Source organism: Phascolarctos cinereus, unplaced genomic scaffold (genome assembly GCF_003287225.1).
Source record: "Phascolarctos cinereus isolate Bilbo 61053 unplaced genomic scaffold, phaCin_HiC Scaffold_5;HRSCAF=322, whole genome shotgun sequence".
Taxonomy (NCBI): Eukaryota; Metazoa; Chordata; class Mammalia; order Diprotodontia; family Phascolarctidae; genus Phascolarctos; species Phascolarctos cinereus.
This window is the reverse complement of record NW_027555958.1, coordinates 118,780,266-118,800,060: the sequence shown is the minus strand read 5'-3', so window position 1 is coordinate 118,800,060 and position 19,795 is coordinate 118,780,266. Positions and strand designations below refer to the sequence as shown.

The window sequence follows — 19,795 nt, the reverse complement described above, 5'->3', positions numbered from 1 at the left end:
AAAAACAAATTCAAGCATGGGCCATGTCCTCTCCCAAAAACTAGGCAAAAAACCCAGAAGCCTCAATCTGCATTCTGAGTTCATTGCCTTCCTATCTGGAGGGAGACAGCCTGTTTTGTCATGAGTCCTCTGGGATTATGACTGGCCAGATTGTTAATCAGAGTTATTGTATAATTACATAATTGCTATTGTATAATCATTCTCTTGGTTCTGCTCACTTCAATCTGCATCAGTTCATACAGATCTTCCCAGATTTCTCTGAAACCATCCATTTCTTCATTTCTAACAGTATGATAAATAGTATTCCACCAAATTCATATACCATAATTTGTTCAGCCATTCCCCAATTGATAGGCATCCCCTCAGTTTCTAATTCTTTGCCACCACAAAAAGAACTGCTATAAAGAGTTTTCTACATATTGGTCCTTTTTCTTTTTCTCTGATTTGAGGGTACAGACCCTGTAGCAGTGTCACTGGGTATTACATGTTTCTTGATGAAAACCTCTACAAAATTCCTCCTCCAATGTCTTAGGATGGGATGGAAGTAATTCTGAGTTTTACAAGGTCATACCAATGAAGCATAAGCTCCATCAGAGACTACTAAGTCTGAAAGATTTCAAGTATAATTCTAGGGATAGTCTGAGTCTGCTTGTCTAAGGACCAGATTAGCTAAGTATGGAGAGTCCCAACACCACACGAGTTATCTTTGGTCCTGAAAATTCATGAGAAGAATAAAAAAATGTAAAATAGCCTTCTGCCTGGTGTGGCCTCTCTTCACTTCTGCAGTGGAATGGTGGAAGAAAGTGAGGCAGACGGTCCTAAGAATCACACAGGTCTCATCCATCTACAAACCTTAACTTTACTTCTGGTACTCTTCATGTGAGAGTCTTAGGTTATAACCAACGAGTTAACTAACATACTGCAAAACAATTCCCATATTAGCACCCCACCTCTTCCCCTACAACATATGAAACCACATGTTTCTACTTCCACCTCTACAGGTCTTCTCAGTGTCCCCTTTCAACTTGTGAGTTTCTCCCTAGAACCTTCATTTAAGGAAGTACCCGTTCAACCATGCTCACTTCCAACCAGGATCAGCCCCAAAGTGACCTCTTTCAAGCTCTTTTTTATGGGTTCTGTTGCCCCATTAGAATGTAAACCCCTAGAAGGAAGGGACAGTCTTTCTTTTTACTTGTATTTCTTATTCACTTGTACGTGCTAAGCCAGCACTTACCACAGCAGCTGGCACATAAGTGAGTGCTTACTAAAAGCTACATCTTATCTCTATCTAATCTGAAAGCACAACTCACATATTTATGGAGGGAGAGCCAAAGAATGAAGTTACATAGTTAATTCACTTTATTTTCAAAGGCCAGAAGACGTATCATCTCCTGGGTACCATTTTGCTACATTTTTCTCACAGCACTCTTGATGAGCAAAAGGAAACACACCATCCTGAATTTGCAACAGCATCCACAGCAGAGACTAAAGAAAGATATTCAATGAAGAACGTGTCACGATTTTACAAGTTAAGTCAACGTGTAATTTGATATTCATTGTCTTCAATGTGAAGGTGGGCGAGTGAGATGCCAAAAACCAGCCTGAAAAATACACTTCAGGGGGGCAGCTAGGTGGCACAGATAGAGCGCCAGCCTTGGAGTCAGGAGGACCTGAGTTCAAATGTGGCCTCAGACACATAACACTCACTAACTGTTTGACTCTGGGCAAGTCACTTAACCCCAATTGCCTCACCCAAAATAAAGAAAGGAAGAAAAGAAAAATATGGTTTAGTCATAACAGTAAAAACAGTAAACAAAAGAAAACATGATTTGGAACCTAGAACTGACATCAACCAAAAAAAGGCCTTGAGTAACTTATTTAAGATCCATGAACCTCAGTTTCTCCAATTTGAAACATGGTGGGATTGGACTAGATGAAGTCCTTTCTAGCTCCAAATTTATGATCCTATGATCAGTCATAAATTTGATATGAATGTTTTCCTAAAGGGAAGCGAAAAGATTTGAACAATGAATATATTCAACAGGATTAATTTCATTTTTTAAAAAAACTTAGCAGAAAAATATTGTTCACCAATGTGGGAGTCACTTCAGAAACAGCTGTCTATTTACAGTTAAATCATTAGCTAGTGAGAAAAAGGTAAAAATAAACACGTAAGAAAAGATAAAACTGAGAAAATTACAGCAGCTTCCACCTACCTACCTGTTTAAACAAGCTGCCAATGCCAAAAATGGTAAACACACAAATATAAAGGCATTTCTTTCTTAAATAAATTTTATTTTATTTTCAGTTCTAAATTCTTCCCCTCCCCCCACCCACTGAAAACGTGGGGAAAAAAACCCCAAAACTCATCACGAATTTGTATAATCAAGCAAAATAAGTTCCTGTAGTAACCATGTCAAGAAAGATAGAGAAATAAAGAAAAAAAGAAGAAAGGAAAGAAGGAAGGGAGGGAGAGAGGGAGACAACAAAGGAGGTAGAAAAAATGTTTCAGTCTGTACTTTGAGTTCATCACCTCTCTATTTAAGGTGGATAGCATGTTTCATCATAAGTCCCTTGGAATCCTGACTGGTCATTGTGTTGATCAGAGTTGAAAAGTCTTTCAAAGTTGTTATCTTTACAATACTGTTATTACTATGTAAATTTTCTCCTGCTTCTGTTCACCTCATTGCACATCAGTTCACACAAGCCTTTCCAGGTTTCTCTGAAACCATCCCCTTCTTCATCGCTTCTTACAATGCAATAGTATTCTATCACATTTAAATACCATAACTTGCTTACACATTCCACAATTGATAGGTACTCCCTTAGTTTCTAATTTTTGTCACGACAAAAAGAGATGCTATACATATTTTTGCAGAAATAGGTTATTTTCCTTTTTCTTTGATCTATTTTGGGCATAGACCAGTAGTGGCACTGCTAGTTCAAAGAGTATACACATTTTAATATTTTTTTTGCCACAGTTCCAAACTGCTAGTAAAGGCATTTCTTAACTCAAAATAGAAACCATAAAGAAGAGACTAAAAAAAGTACAGAAAATGCCTGAGGAAAGCAAAAACTTGATCTCCTTGCCAAGCAGAAAGACAAAGCAGTAGCAGTAACATGAACTTAAAGTACAGACTCACTTGCAAAACCTCTGAGGAGGGTGGCCAAAGATCACGGACAGCACTGCTTTATAATACGGGGAAAAGCAGTTAAGAAAGAGAGGAATCAGAAAAGACTCTGGTAAGAGATCAAGTTTAATCAGGCCATGACTAAAGGTATGACAAATAGATGTGAAATGAAGCAGATTTGCTAGCATTTTTACATGGATCTATTCTCAGCATTGATATCACTGAAGTTACCATATCTAATTCATCGTACCATATGAGAATCTGGCAGAGATGCTGATGAAAAAGCTTAAGAAGATGAACTCAGATGAAAATGTTAAAGTGTCACCTGTTCCTTCAACTCTGTTTGAGATAATTATTGTGTATTGTCTTCTCCCAATCACCCCAATGGGCAACGACACAGCGCAGTAGATAAGAGTGCCAGGCCTGGAGGCAAGAAGGCTCATCTTCCTGAGTTTAAACCTGGCCTCAGACACTAGCCATGTGACACCTGGGTGAGTCACTTAACCCTGTTTGCCTCAGTTTCCTTATCTATAAAATGAACTAGAGAAGGAAATGACAAACCACTCCAGTATATCTACCAAGAAAACCCCAAATGGGGTCATGAAGAGTCAGCCACAACTGAAACAACTGAATTGCCTCTACGTTGCTTGTGGGCAGAAATAGTCTTTCTTTTATTTGTATCCCCAGTGCTTACTTCTGTGCCTAGCACACAGCAAGACCTTAATAAATGTCTTTTGATTGACTGATTACTGTTTTTGATTCCAGAGGATCAATGATGAAATGTGCTCTCTATGGGGAAGTGGTAGATTCAGGGGGCAAAATGATACATACACATATGTATCTATTTGTATACATCCACTGAGGGAATTCACATTGCTTGATTACGCAGATTTCTTTTAAGAAATTAGTTTTTCTTTTCTTTCTCAAATTTTTTTTAAAGGCAATTGGGGTTAAATGACTTGCCCAGGGTCACACAGCTACTAAGTGTCTGAGGTCATATTTGAACTCAGGTCCTCCTGAATCCAGGGCTGGTGCTCTATCCACTGCGCCATCTAGCTGCCCCTTTCTTTTCTTTTTCAATGAGGTGAAGGTGGGAAAGAAAGAAAACAGATTTCTATTAATTTTTTAAAAAGCTGGGAAAGTTGCAATACACGTAGAAAGTTCACTTTCAGATAAGGTCACTGTGTTTTTAGTTTTGCTTAAGGTTTTACTTTGTTATAAGAGATCTCTCATGGGGTGGAAGTAATCTGTAAATGTATACAGTGGAAAAACAAAACATATTACTAAAACTTTTTTTAAAAAATAGTAGAAATAAATGAGCCAAGAAACGTGATGGACACTTAGAAACAGTGACAAGTTGATATGACATTTTACACATTAAATTTGTTCACATAAATGTAAACTATTACAAAACAAGTTTAACTGTATTGATTTAACTATTCATTAAAAATATTTTAAAAACACACCAAAAATGCATTTGTATTAGTAAAATAAAAATGTTTTCTTCAACTCCAATGTCTCCTTGTAATCTCTTTTCTTTTCCAATTAAAAATAATCTATGAAGCTAAATGCATGTTGATGCCTAAAATGATAATAGCATTTGTCAAAAATGTTCTTAGTTAAAAGACTTTTAAATCAGGGGTTTTTAACCATTTTGTGTCATGAACCAGTCTGGTGAAGCCTATGGAGCCTGTCTAAAAATAATATTTTTAAATGCATAAAACAAAATACATAAAATACAAAGGGAACTAATTATAAAACAAAAGTGATTTTTCCTTAAGTTTAGGGGTCCTAGGTTAAGAACTAGAGTTTTAAAATTTTCATCTTTTCTTAAGTATTCCTGGTCTCTAGCATAGTGGTTAAATCCCAAATGCATTGGTATTTGCAGACCAACATCTACCTTTTTCAAATTATGATCTTATTAACAATGTGACTGCCTTTACATCTGGACCACTGGTCTTCCTATTAGGAGTTAAACTTCAGCAGGTCCTGACTTGGTTCCCCAAATTACAAGTGTTACTCTACAATGTGTCTTTCAAACTTAATGTATATTTTAAATTTCTGATATTTCAATAAGATATTTTCCAATCACTGGCCTCAGCTTATCCTTTCCCCATTTTCTTTATTTTTGTCACTGTTCTTCTGTGGACCTTCAAAAATCTCTTCATCTTTCTTTAGGACTTGCACCTAATTCCATTTTCTTTTTTAAAATTATTTTTATTTCATTAAATATTTTCCAATTATATGTATAAATCTTTTTGACAATCATTTTTTTAAAAACTGAGTTCCAAATTCTTTCTCTCCCTCCCTCTCAACCCCACTCCTTGAGAAGGCAAGCAATTTGATTTTGACTATGCATGTGAGGTCATGCAAAATATGTTTCCATAATAACCATGCTGCAAAAGAAAACACACACAAAACAATAAAAAATAAAGAAAATTTTAAAAGTAGGCTTCAATCTGCATTTAGAAAATATCAGTTCTCTCTCTGGAGGTGGATAGCATTTTTCATCACAGGTCCTTTGGAATGGGTCTTGGAACATTGTCTTGAACACAGTAGCTAAGTCTTTCATAGTTCATAATTGCAGTATTGCTGTCACTGCGTACAACGTTCTCCTTCTGCTCACTTCACTTTGCATCAATTTACATAAGTCTTCCCAAGTTTTTCTGAAAGCATCCTGCTCATCATGTCTGATAGCACCATAGTATTTCAGCAAAACCACATATCATAACTTGTTCAGCCATTCCCCAAATAATGGGCATCCCCTCAACTTCCTGTTCTTTGCCACCACAAAAGGAGTTGCTATAAATATTTTTGTACATGTAGGTCCTTTTCCTTGAAACAAAACAAAACAAAAAACCCTCTATCTGCTGCACCACCTAGCTGCTGGACTCGATCACGTTGCTGTTAATGTTCTGCGACGCCATGGACCAAAGCATACCAGACCTTTCTATCCTCCACTATGTCCCAAAGTCTATCCAAGCTCATGTTCATTGCTTCTGTGATACTATTTATGCGTCTCATCCATCCCATTCTCCTTTCGCCTTCAATCTTTCCCAACATTAGGATCTTTTCCAATGAGTCCTATCTTCTCATTACATAGCCAAATTATTTAAGTTGATCATGGAGGGATCTAATTGCTAGGCTAGGTTTCTAATGTGGCACGACAGAAAAGATAATTCTTGGGATCACAGAAACTGGACCACACCAACATTTTACTAGATGACTGACTTTGGGCAAATTACTCTCTCTGTGCTTCTCTTCCCAAATTATAAAATGGCTATAATGATAATTACCCTATTTACCTCTCACAGAGATCTTGATAGTTTACAATGTAGCTGAGAAGACAAAGGGAGTTTATGGTTAAGTTCTAAACTATGCAATACAGACCAAGTTTAGACAGGAAAAGGAAGAGTTGGAAAGGCTTCATCAAGGAGGTGACTCTGGACCAAAGGCACAGGACAATAATACCAGCCCCACTGGTGCAGAGGCTGAATACGGAGAGTGCACACTCTCAAAAAAGCACACTGTATTCAGAGTCAGAAGATTTCAGTTCAAATCCCACCTCCACCATTAATTACTTCTACGACCTTGGGCAAATCACCACCTCTCTGGCTTCAGTTTCTACATGTGTAAAATGAGATTGAATTAGCTGACCTCTAAGGTCCTTTCCAGTGCTAAATCTACGCTCCTACAAATCAGTAATTGGGGGAAAGGTCATACAGATTCCATGGGTCCTTTTAAGCTAAGCAGTAGACTTTGCACTTGGTGTGGGAGTAACAATAGGAATTTTATAGTTTCTGGAGCAGGGAGTAATGATGAAAATGGTATTTGATTCCACAATTATCTCACTGTATACAAACCAAAGGTAAATACAGTAAATACATAACATATATACATATATATGTATATGTGTGTATATATATATACACACATATACATATATATGTATATACATACACATACATACATAGATGCATGGTTGTTTTCAGAACTCAGAGAAGTGCCAAAGGATTGCAATTGAATGACTGTATAAAGTAACATGGGGACCGACTCGAAAGAAAAAAAAACGAGCAGAATTTTTAGTAATTTTAAGAACTTGAGGAAGCATTAGAGAGCCATCCCATTGTTCTTTTCCTGCTGAGTTCTTCTGGGGAGTCTGACTCATCTTTATATGCTTTAAAGGGGGGAAAACACAAAAAAAGGTAGATTGTAATATCACCTCTAAGTCTCTATTTGAGTGAATTAGAGCTATTTTTGTCATTTGACACTGTCCCATTAATCAAAATAGTATAAAACAGATACAAAGATTACTCCATAGGAGATGGATAGAACTGAACCTCCTGAGAAAGAAGCAGTTTCTGCCCCACAGAAGGATAAAGAGCCCACAGATGTTCCCACAGCAGGGATTCTTAACCTTTGGGCGTTACTGAGGTCTTTGGCAGCCTGGTTCAGTCTAAAGACTCCTCAGAATAGTGTTTTAAAATGGAAATAAGTTCTCAAAATATATTTTTTAAAAATGTTCATGGACCTCTACTTAAGAACCCCTCTCTGTGGATGAGAGTCCTAGACAAGAAAACCGAAGATGTAGGGGTACAAATAATAGTTTCATCACTACTACAAATGGAAAGTAAGGATCTTAACAAGGAATGGTTAGGATATGAGGAGAAAACAGCTGGATAAGAAGATGGTGTCAGGAAATAAGATTAGTTTTAGGGACCATGTGAAATGAAATAAAGCAATGATGGATTTCTAGCCATTCTAGGAATAAAATATATCTCAAAAAGAGACCAAGAGAATGTATTTGGCTGGGAAATGGCAGATCTGAGGAATAGAAGGAGAACCAGTACAGAGATGGAATTTTGTTGTTCAATGGGAACAACTGTTATCAAAACCAGACCAATAACTGTAGGATACTCTGGATGAGGAAAGAGCATTCTCAAGCATTATTTGAGCTAGGAGTTTCTTTCTTCACCTTCTTAGTACTGAAATGGTCCAATGGTTGCCAACAGGAAGAGAGAAATGAAGCAAAGGGCTTGAATAACTAGTGTTTCTACACAAATATTTTGTATGCTTTGCCAACACACATGCACATTTTCCTAAAATTAATTTTTAAAAAATACAAAAACTGATCTAAATAAGCTTTGGCTAGATTAAAAGTACATATATCACCCACGTTAAAAATTGAATGAATGAAAAAGCACTAAATAAATGTTTTCGTGGGCCAGGCATCGGGCTAATGGCTGGGGAAACAAATATTAAAAAAAAAACCACCCTGTCCTCAAGGAACCCAAATTTTAACATGGCAAGAACACACATATAGGGGGAAAAGGTGATGAGGGAAGAGTGGCAGGCACATAAGTTGGCTTGGCTGTGAGATACGAGATAATATTTGTAAAGCAATCAGCACTGTGACTGGCACATGTCTAAATAAATGTCTGTTCCCCATCCTCATTTCCAAGCATGACCTGACGTCTAGGGCTGGCCAGGGATGGCAGGCTAAGTTTGCTCAATCACCAGAAAAATGGGTTGAGCCTTAGGGGGGAGGAGCTCCAAAGATGAGTGCATTAAGTTCCTCAGATACTGGGGCTTGATTCCAGAAGACCTGACTTATGGAGGTTCAGGTCTCAAGTCAGGTGCAGAGGGCACTGTTCCAGGCAGCAAACAGCAGGTCAGTGACAACAGGCAGATGGTGAATGTAGGCGTTTATTAGCTGAGTTACCCAAGGCAAATCACCTAACCTCTGTTTGCCTCAGCTTCTTCATTTGTAAAATGGGGATAGTGATTGTACTGACTTCAAATGGTTGTTAGGAGGATAAAATGAGGTGTCTGTAAAGTGCTTTGCAAACTTAATACATTATAAAAACGCTAGCTATCATTATTGTTATTGTTATTATTATGGTCCAGAGGAATGACTGGAAGAGATATAAAGCTGAGCCATGTTGAATTGAATTGACATTAACTGTCATGAACCCATCTTAAAAGAATATTTCCCATTTAGGGCTAGAACAAAAAGCAATAAGACAAGAGCCCAATTTAAACTACCCAAAAAATCCTTACCAAAAGAAAAGACTTTATAGCTAGTAGATACATCGTTATTCAAGGCAATATTTCTCAAACTTAAATAAGTACCTTTAAATGGAGATGGTGGAGCACACACTATCAAAGGTGGTTGAGATTTCAGCGATCACCTAATCTAATCCATACCCTAGCAGTTGACTCCTCCACAATATTCCTGATAATTGGTCATCCAGTCTCCATTTGATAACCTCAAGTGAAAGAGAATTTACTACCATGCCAAGGCATCTCATTTGGACAGCTCAGATTATTGCTAAGTTTTCCCCTCCAGTGAGCTAAGATTTGCCTCTTGGCAGCTTCTATCTATTGCTCCTAGTTCTGCCCTACGGGCGCCAAGAAGAATAAACTGGGTCCCTCTTCCACATGACTGCCCTTTGAACTCCAGAAGAAAACTATCATATACTCCTGAAGTCTTCTCCTCCCCACTAAATATACCTTGCTCCCTCAACAGATTGTTGTAGGGTAAGGTTTTAAATTCTTTTTATCATTTTAGTCATCTTCTTTTGTACCTGATTTAGCTTGCCCATCTCCTTCCTAAAGTGAAACATCCAGCACTTAACACAATACTCCAGGTGTGGTATACCTGGTCAAAATACAGACAGACAACCACTTCTCCTAACTGGGGCGTTATATCCCTATTAATGCAACCTAATATTGCATTAGCTTTTGGAGCACCATGTCACAGTGACCCTTTAAATTGAGCGTCTAGTGCCCAGAACACAGTAAGTACTTAATAAGGCATGTTGATTGCTTGATTAATTAATTTCTTCAAGCTCATTAAAAAACCCATTTTTCAAATGAACTGCTGTCCAGCCATGTTGTGTTAATTTTTTGGGATCCCAATTATGTCATTCAATGTGCTAGCTAAGCTTCCCCAGCTTTGTGTCATCCACAAATTTAACAAGCATGGTATCTATGCCTTCAACCAAGTCATTGATAAAAATATTCAAATGTCTAGAGCCCGGTGGTATAGAGTTCACCGCCCCCCCCCCCAAGGTGACATTAATCCATTGATTACCACTCTTTGCACAAGGTCCTTCAAACAGTTCCAAATTCACTTAAGTGAAATACCTACTTCATATATCTCCATCAAAGCTAAGGTGATGTGCCACGGCAATTGCTTTGCTGAAATCCAGGCATGCTGTCCATGGCACTGCCCTGATCTGAGATCAGGAGCCTGAATATTAATGAACACTAAACAACCTCTTCTTCTACTCACCACTGTCACTCACTTAGCATTGTGAAGATTAGAACTCCCCAAATATCCCTTCATCCCCAGTCCACTTTGTAAAAGAAGCTAGCTATGTTCCAAGGAAATCTAAGTGACATGTCACTGTGAAAATTTAATTTTTCCTCAGAATAAATATTTGAAGCAAATTAACATCTCTGAAAAGTCCTACATAATGCTAAACAAAAGCCCAAAAAAAATCACATGGGAAAAGTAATAATTGTTTCTTTTCTTTTTATGTTCAAAGGAGAAAGGTCAAGAATTTAAAACTTACAAATGCCCTAAGGTTCTTTTTATAAATGTTCTCATTTGGAGGTACAATCTAAGTGGTGAGACCTAAAAGTTTTTTAAATGTGCTAACTGTAATGTAAAGCGCTTTGCAAATCTTAAAGCACTGTATAAGTACTAGCTATTTAACTTGTAATGGTGGTAACTTGGTAGTCAGAAGACTGGGGCAGGCAACCCTGACTCTGTAAATAGCTGCGTGATGGGTTTTAGTTTCCTTGTCTATAAAATGAAAGGATTCCAACTCTATAATATAATAACCTCTATGAAATGCTATGAACCTCTGTATAAAAATTCTATGGATGTGTGGGTTCTTTTTTTGTTTGCCAATGCAGTTCAAATCAACATTTATTAAGTTCCTGGAACATAGCAGGAGCCTAATAATTACTGTACTATATGATGAGTGCCTCATGTGTGTCAGATGTAGTGCTAGACATTAAATGCTTGGTTATCAAGGGTAAAGTGCTTTTAGTCAACTTAACGTTTTTTTTTTTACATTTTCACAAAAAGTACAAAAGCACTTTGTCCCAACCCATAGAACACATTTCTGAAATGAAAATAAATAAAAATCTATTTCAACTTTGGACAGAAGAAGCAGACTGCCTACTTTTTGTTTTTCTGAAGACGTTTATTAAGCACATACTATGTGCCAGGCACTGTGCTAAGTGCTTTACAGATATTATCTGGTTTGATCCTCACAACAACTCTGGGAGGTAGGTACTACCATTATCCCCAATTTTACAGTTGAGGAACCTGAGGTAGGCAGAGAATTTGCCTAGGGTCACATAGCTATAGAGTCTGAGGCCTGATTTGAACTCAGGACTTTGTGACTCCGGGTCTAGGACTCTATTCCACTGCATCATCTAACTGCTGCTAGTCTTATACTCTTTCCTACTATGACACACTGCTTTCTTATTACCTCCAAACATACCACACCCTGGCTCAAAAATCTTTTAATGACACCCCCCCACCCCCCCCACCCCGAGAATTAAATCTGTACGTCTATATTCCCTAGCTTGTTATTCACATCCTGGTCCTAACCTGTCTATTCAGACTAAGTTCCAACCACTCCCCCATATGCATCCCATACTGTAGCCCAACTTGTGCTTCATCAAATATGTCCTATACTTGCAAGCCCTTGGATCATAACATTCTCTCTTCCTGGATAGACTCATCACCATCTCTCCCTTTCTAAGCCCTGCTAATCCTTCAAGGCTCAGCTCAAATATCTCCTCCTTCCCTCTTAAGGATGTAATCTCTCATTCCTGTGAACCTCCAACACCATATTACCCATACTCCCCTTGTGGTACTTAAGAGACTCACAGGATTTTAAGAATTGAAAAGGACCTGAGATGTTAACTCACAGCCAAAAAGGAGTATCTTATTGTATGGAGAAGAGAGGAAAGGACAGAGGAGGAGAAGGGAGGGAAGGGAAAGAGAGGGGAGAGGGGAGGGGAGGAAAGAAGCACAGCGTCTTCTATGTACCAGACACTATACTAAGCACTTTACCAATATTATGTCATTTTATCCTCATGACAACCCTGTGAGGTCCCCATTTTAGAGTTTAGGAAACTGAGGCAAACAGAGATTAAGTGACTTGCCCAAGGTCACATAGCTGGTGTCTGAGGTCACATTTGACTTCAGGTCTTCCTGACTTACGGTATAGCACTCCATCCATTACACCATCTAGCTGCCTACTTATATATACTTCCTATAACATATCAAGTAAGTTGTAGTCTAGGTGGCATTTCTCCACAAACGAAGTTATCTTCGACCACCCAAGGCAGCCAATTAAACTCTATTAGAACATCAAGCCTAAATTATCCCCTGAAACTCCCACTTGCTGCTCTAGGTTCTGCCTCTGGGGCCAAGCAAAGGAAGTCGAATCACTTTTCCACATGACAGCCTTTCAAATCCTTTCAAATCCTTATCATGCTTTTTGCTTTGGCCAATCCCTATATAACATGGAAACTCAAGGTCTTTTACCACCCTCCTTGCCCTCCCTTGGACACTCTTTGTTGTTGTTCAGTTGTTTCAGTCGTGTCCAACTCTTCATGACCCCATCTGGGGTTTTCTTGGGAAAGATACTGGAGTGGTTTGCCACCTCCTTCTCCAGTTCATTTTATTGATGAGGAAACTGAGGCAAACAGGGTTAAGTGACTTGCCTAGGGTCACAGAGCTAGTAAGTGCATGAGGCCAGATTTGAACTCAGGAAGAAGAGGCCTGATGCTCTATCCACTGCACTACCTCACTGCCCATCTGTACCCTCTAGTTGATCAATATCCTTAAATTGTGTTCCTTCCTTCCAGAACTAAACATATATGAGGTATGGTCCCTAGTAGACAACAAAGAAACTATTTATTTCCTGTTCCTGAAAGCTGTACCTCTTTTAATACAATCCTAAATGAAACTGACGTTTTTTGGCTGCTCTAACAAATTGTGCCTTGTATTATAATTATGTGTGTACTTGTCCTTCCCTACTAAGCTACAAATTTCTTGAGGGTAGTGGCTGGGTTGCCTTCATCCTTCCATCTTTCACAATGTTCTCTCTGGGTCATGGTTTCCTCGTCTATAATGATGGGGTAAAACCAGATGATCCCTAAAGTCTTTTCTAGCTCTAAATCCAAGGAAACACAAGTCGAAGTTATTATTCCAATTACCTATCAAGTGCTGCAAATGCATTCCCCATCTATTTGCTTTTCCTTGCCCTTTTCAACAATTATTTCAGACAGGGTCAGAATTAATCCTCTACCATGGCCAGACACAAACAGTACTGACTACAGATAGTTCTTTCATTTGGCAGCACATCTCAACACTTATTCCTTTCCATTCACAGAATCTTTATTGCTTTTTATTTCTCCATAAGAAATTGTCTCCTCAGGCCTTTGGTGACCAGGGCAATTCTTTATGAAATAGGTCTTCTGTTTGATAACATTAAAATGTTTCTGCATCACTAAGGAAAAAATATCATATCAAACTGCTCACCCATGAATCAATATAAAAGACAAACCAGTACCTTCTAAATGAATTAGTACAATTTTACACTTAAAATACATTGGCTGAATTCATAAATGTTGGTCCAGGGAAATTTAGAGAAGGGTAATATTACTGGAAGAGGGAAGGGAGGTATAGAGAAAAATATAAGCATATTTTCATAAAAAAGAGAAACTGATGAGAAAATAAAGCATATTTCATGAAAAAAATACTACACATAACAATGTATTTTATAAATATGTACTTGGATATTAACAGCTTGATGAAAACATTATTGCTAGAATCAAAATCTTCCCACAGCACCCCTAATTCACATGGTAGGGAATATGTTCCACAGGTACCAATTTGGGAAGCACTGCATTAATAGGAATCTGACTACTTACTTTTATCTGAGAAACCGATGTAATAAATAACTAGGCAATGCAATAATGAGTATTATGTTGTTGCTCATAGTTACATAAATTCAAGGTCAAAGTAAAGCTTCTGAAACATAACTGCTATACTCAGAAAAGGCTTGTAACATACCTACTAAGGCAGACATTAGTACAAATCCTAATACAAATTAGTATTAAGATAATATTTCACTCTATTGGGTCAATTAAAAAAAAATACAGTGACAATTTTTCTACTGTTCCAGAGACAGTGGAAATAGTACTGGAAAACTTTTTTTTTTTAATTTTTAGGCAATTGGAGTTAAGTGACTTGCCCAGGGTCACACAGCTAGTAATTGTAAAGTGTTTGGTCTGAGGCTGGATTTGAACTCAAATCCTCCTGACTTCAGGGCCGGTGCTCTATCCACCGTGCCACCTAGATGCCCTGGAAAAGTATTTTTTTTAAACTATCTTTAAATTATTATTTTAAGGGAATACAAAGCATAGAACAAAAATAGTAATTAAATGTTCATGAAAACAGAAAAGTTCACTTTTTTCCAAAGAATCAATGAGAGGAATTGCAAATTTGAAAAAAATACATATAATATAAAAATAAAATACTCACAGTATTCTTCTGACAAATGATTTCCTGCAAAACAAGAATAATATATATTAAAACGGACAATAAAGTCACACATATATTTAACATTTGGTACACAGAATATTATACTAAACTGAAATTTCAAAGGAATCCGAAAAATAACATAAATACAATCAAAGGTTCTATTAATATGCAAGATATTCAAGAGAGTATAATTGTTAAAACACACACGCACACACACTTTTCTGTGGACTAGCAATGTATTCTGTGATTAATGCTGCCAAGAATACTGCTTTCCTCAGTTCCTGTCCTGTATCATCAATTTTCTACTACTTGTTTCCAACTGGATGTCCTATAGGCAATGAAACTCAACATTTTCAAAACAGAAATAATTTTTCTTCCCCCTCCCCCAAACTTTACCTTTCCTAACTCCTCTGTTTTTGTGGATCAACCACTATCCAGTCAACGAGGTTCACAACCTCCACGTCATCTCCAATGAACTCTTCTATATCCCTCCCTCCCCATAGCCAATCAGTTGACAAGCATCGACAATTCCACTCCAGCAACATATTTTTACATCCATTTCTTTCTCTACTAGCTCATCATCTCTCACCTGGACACCTGCAATAGCCTCCTAGTCAGTCTTCCCACCTCTAGTCTCTTGAATTCCTCCTCTATACACTTGCCAAACTGATATTCCTGACCACGTCACTCCCTTGCTCAAGAAGAACCAGTGTGTCCCAATTCACACCATAATAAAACACTATTTTTTTTTTATCATTTAAAGTCCTTTACAAATTGGCTTTGGACTACCTTCTTCTAGAATTTCTGCATATTACTCCCCTTCATTCATTCTACTTTCCAACTAAAATGACCTTTTTGCTGTTCCTTACAAGTATCTCTAGATCTTCATGACTTTACACAGGTTGGTCTTCCTGATGCCTAGAATATACCACTACCTCCTTACTCCTGCTACACAGCATCCCTAGCTTCCTTCAAGGCTTAGCTTCAGGGAGTAGATTTATTTATGCATTCAATATTTTATAATGTGTTTATATTCTTTTAAATATGTTTATTATTTATTCAATAATAAGTCTATTTTGATTCCCACAGTTGCTATTAGCTTCACTCTACTATTCTGTCCAGAAATTACTTGATAATTACCTCATTTGCAGAGGCAGCGTGGAGTAACGATTAGAAAGCCAGCCCGAGAACCAGTATGAGTGAGATTCAAATCCCACCTTTGACAAATACTGGCTGTGTGAACCTGTGTAAAACACATAACCTCTCCATGCTCCTGCCAGCTCTCCAAGTTTTATATCTTCAATGCCTAGCAAGCATGTGACACACAGCAGGTGTTTAATAAATGCTTCCTGAACGTAAGGATAAAGCTCCAGGTGAAATCCTACTTGTGCTTGGAGGCCCACGTCCAGTACAACTTCCTTACTGGAGCCTTCTCTGATGCCCTCTCATCTGTAATGTTATTTCTTTTTTTTTTTTCTTTTTTGGCTAGGCAATGGGGTTAAGCGACTTGCCCAGGGTCACACAGCTAGTAAGTGTTATGTGTCTGAGGGCACATTTGAACTCAGGTCCTCTTGACTTCAGAGCTGGTGCTCTATCCACTGCATCACCTAGGTGCCCCAATGTTATTTCTTTCCTCTGAACTCCCACAAGACTTTGTTTACAGCTCTCTTAAAGCACTTTTCACCTTCTACTTCATATTATAATTATTAGTAGAAATTTTTTTATTCAACCGCTTTCCCCCTAGACATTGAGCTCCCATGATTCTATGAGCACAATATAAAATTAAGGCTTGAAATGTGCACACAGTAATTAAGCTTGAATTCTACCTTCTGTAGAAAGCCTTTCTCAGTACTCCCAGATGCTAATGGTTTCCCTTCTTGAAGTGCCTTATGTCTATTCTCGTGGATCTTACTGGTTGTCATCCTTCATGCTTGAAGAAGACCCAAATGACTTCACTGTGTTGGAATCAAGGTAGAGTGTGTCCTATTGTGGCTGATCAGACTAATGCAAGCTCAGGAGGCTCTATCACAGGTTGGGCCCAAACAGTCCATACAGACCTTTGGAATGGAAATAGCTCTAAATGTGCACATCTCGTGTTTCTTTTGAGCTACTGCAGTTCTGCTTTGTTCACAGAGCACAATGCCTTCTTTGCTGTGGGCTCGCCACGATGGGCGGTCCTGTGCCAGTGTCTCCCATTGGAGTCCAAAGATCTTCGAAGGGAAATGGATCTTGTATGTACCTAGTTACTGGTAGGTTGTTTCCTCCATTAGAATGTAATCTGCTTGAGGGCAAGAAAAAAGTAGTCCATGCTCCAGAGCCTGTCACCAAGACCTCTACTTTCTTCGTAGCATCAGCCCTTATTGTAGTACCCGGCACATAATAAGTACTTAGTAAATGCTTGTTGATGGACTAAAGGAGTAGGAAAGATACAGAGTGAAGGGAAATAGCACTATATTGACCACAGTGACTATAACCAAGCAGAAATTGTGGTTATCGTCCAAAAGAATACAGAATACACGTGGAGACATTGTGAAAAGCATACTATTTGTGGCTCATGGCCAGTACATTCAGCTGGCTAAAAAGAATGTGACAGACAACATCTAGTAAGAGAGAAGGCAGGAAAGAAGTCTTTTAGTCTAATTCCCTCACTTTGTATATGAGGAAATGGAAGTACCTGCCAAGGTCACACAGGGTTATATATCGAAACTCAGGTCTGACCTCCAAGCCAACATTCTCTCTATTGGGCTTCACTGCCCAGTAGAAAGCTCTAAATGTGTGTGAATATATTTATATTACTACACTTGATGGATCCATGATTTAACTTCTGTGGATGCTCCTTCTAAGCTTCAGGAGATGGTCTTAGTGAAGATCTCTAGCTGAAAAAAAAATCCATCACTTGGTAGCTAACCTTCTGTTGATAAGCTTTGCCAAATTTAGCTAGGCTGGCGCTCAGATGACCTGTATCACAGAGCCCATACCTGAAACCCTTCCAAGCTGGCAGGTCTATGTTTGGCCAGCACAACCCTTAAGAACCACAAGTTATCTTCAGACCGCAATAAGGCAGTAAAGCAGGGCTTCAGATGAAACTCATATATGTGTTCATATACATGGCACCAGGCTCAAATATAAATCTGCTGGCTTTTAAAGCCTTCCATTACCTGGTTCAAGTTTCTGCCTCTCCCAAGTTCTGTTCTGTTTTGTTGGCTAGGCAATGGGGTCAAGTGACTCACCCAAGGTCACACAGCTAGTAAGTGTTAAGTGTCAGAGGTCACATTTGAACTCAGGTCTTCCTGACTGCAGGACCGGTACTCTATCCACTCCTCCACCTAACTGCCCCTTCTCCAAGTCTTCTTATACCTTCCTCTCCTCTATGTACTTGGCAATCCATTGACATTGCCCTCCTTGCTGTTCCTTGCACAAGACACATTCCTTACTCTATGCATTTGCATTAACTGTCTCCCATCTTCCCTCATCTCCATCACCTAACATCCTACCCTTGGCTTACTTCAGGCCTCAGCTAAAATCCCACTGTCTGCAAAAGGCTTTTTCCCGTCTTCGTGCCTCTCCTCTCTTGTTTGTACAGAGCTATCTCACAATTAGACAGTCAGCTCCTTGACAGCAGGGACTGTGGTTTTTTGGTTGCTGCTGGATTTTTTTTTGTATCCTTTTTTTTCCCCTTTTTATCCCAAGTGCTTAGTGCAGTAGCTCACATATAGTAGGTCCTTTATAAACGCCTGCTGACTTGACTTAATTATAGTGTGTGTCTATCAATCATACACATGATATTACTGCTTTCTTCTGCCCCGCTGAACATTCTATTATGGCTTAACCATAGAGAACACACAGAACAGGTGGTCTCCCACAGCCCTCACTAAGACAATGCTTTTTATTGGAAGGTAAGAGGTTCCCAGGCTTTCCCAGCACACCATCTAATCTACCACCACCTCCTGCTGAGGCAGGAACAGCAATGGAAATGGAGACACCATAGCTTTGCTGATAAACAAGTGAGTTCAAACCAGTCCTCTGACCTACACATGAGCTCAAATTACTGGCACACCCTGGCAGAAAAAACAATTCCTGCTCCAGTTGGTTAAATTTTAACATTTTCCTAAAGAATTACTAGGCTGAGATAATCCTCTTAGATCTCTTTTTGGCTTCTTCCTGCCATTTTGTGTATCATAGAATAAAGAAAGTATATTTAGACAATTCCTACAATAATCTACCAAATCAGAATCAAACTATAGTTAGATTCCAAACAAATTGTTCTCCTTGAGGCACAAACAGCTTATTAGCAGCTCATGGTAGTACCTAAGAACGTGGATATTCAGCAGTTCTTCTACTTACTAGAACATAATTAAAAACAGATAACATTCTGGACATTTTAACTGAGTAGGAAAAAAGTAGTCCGTGCTCCAGAGCATGTCACCAAGACCTTAGAAAGTGTACAAACTGCCCAGGTAGGAAAACAGGAGGAAGTTAATTTGTGCTAATTAGCCGGAAAGAAAAGGAGGAGGAAGAAATTAGAAGCATAAATGCTAGGCCTTCCAACACTGAATTGTATAAATAACCTAGAGCTAACTAAAAGATCTCATAAAACCTGTTATCTAACAAGCCTATAAGTGAAAAGATAAAAACAGCATATAGAGGCCACTTCCACAAATAACACTTGAGAGGCAGTGAATGAAAATTCATGCGCTGCCATAAAACCTGATTCATTCTCAAAGCATTCTTCCAAGACCTCCTTCCATAAAAGGGATGAGAGTGAGAAACTACATTCAGCCTAAGTGAAGGACAGGCATTTATCTATCAAGCAACGTCTATGTGCTAGGCACTGTATTAAGCACTGAGCGTACAAAGAAAGGAAAGAAATCCTTTCCCAATCCCTCTTATCTAGTGCCTTAATTATTTCACATTTATCTTGTATAGTGCTGTTGTTTAGTTGTGTACGACTCTTTGTGGCTTCATGGATCACAGTCTGTGGGATTTTCTTGGCAAAGATACTGGAGTGCTTTACCTTTTACTTTTCCAGTAGATTAAGGCAAATGGAGGTTAAGTGACTTGCCCAAGGTCACACAGTTAGCAA

At 38.5% G+C, this 19,795-nt stretch overlaps 1 protein-coding gene across 1 annotated transcript in view; it reads right to left on the bottom strand.

The window, feature by feature from the left end:
• The window catches only part of MAP3K5 (mitogen-activated protein kinase kinase kinase 5), a 283,087-nt gene that overhangs the window by 163,115 nt on the left and 100,177 nt on the right, over positions 1-19,795 (bottom strand). The window contains exon 3 of the mRNA XM_020987151.2: positions 14,713-14,736. Coding sequence (XP_020842810.1) covers positions 14,713-14,736 — 24 coding nt within the window. The remainder of the gene's footprint in view (positions 1-14,712; positions 14,737-19,795) is intronic.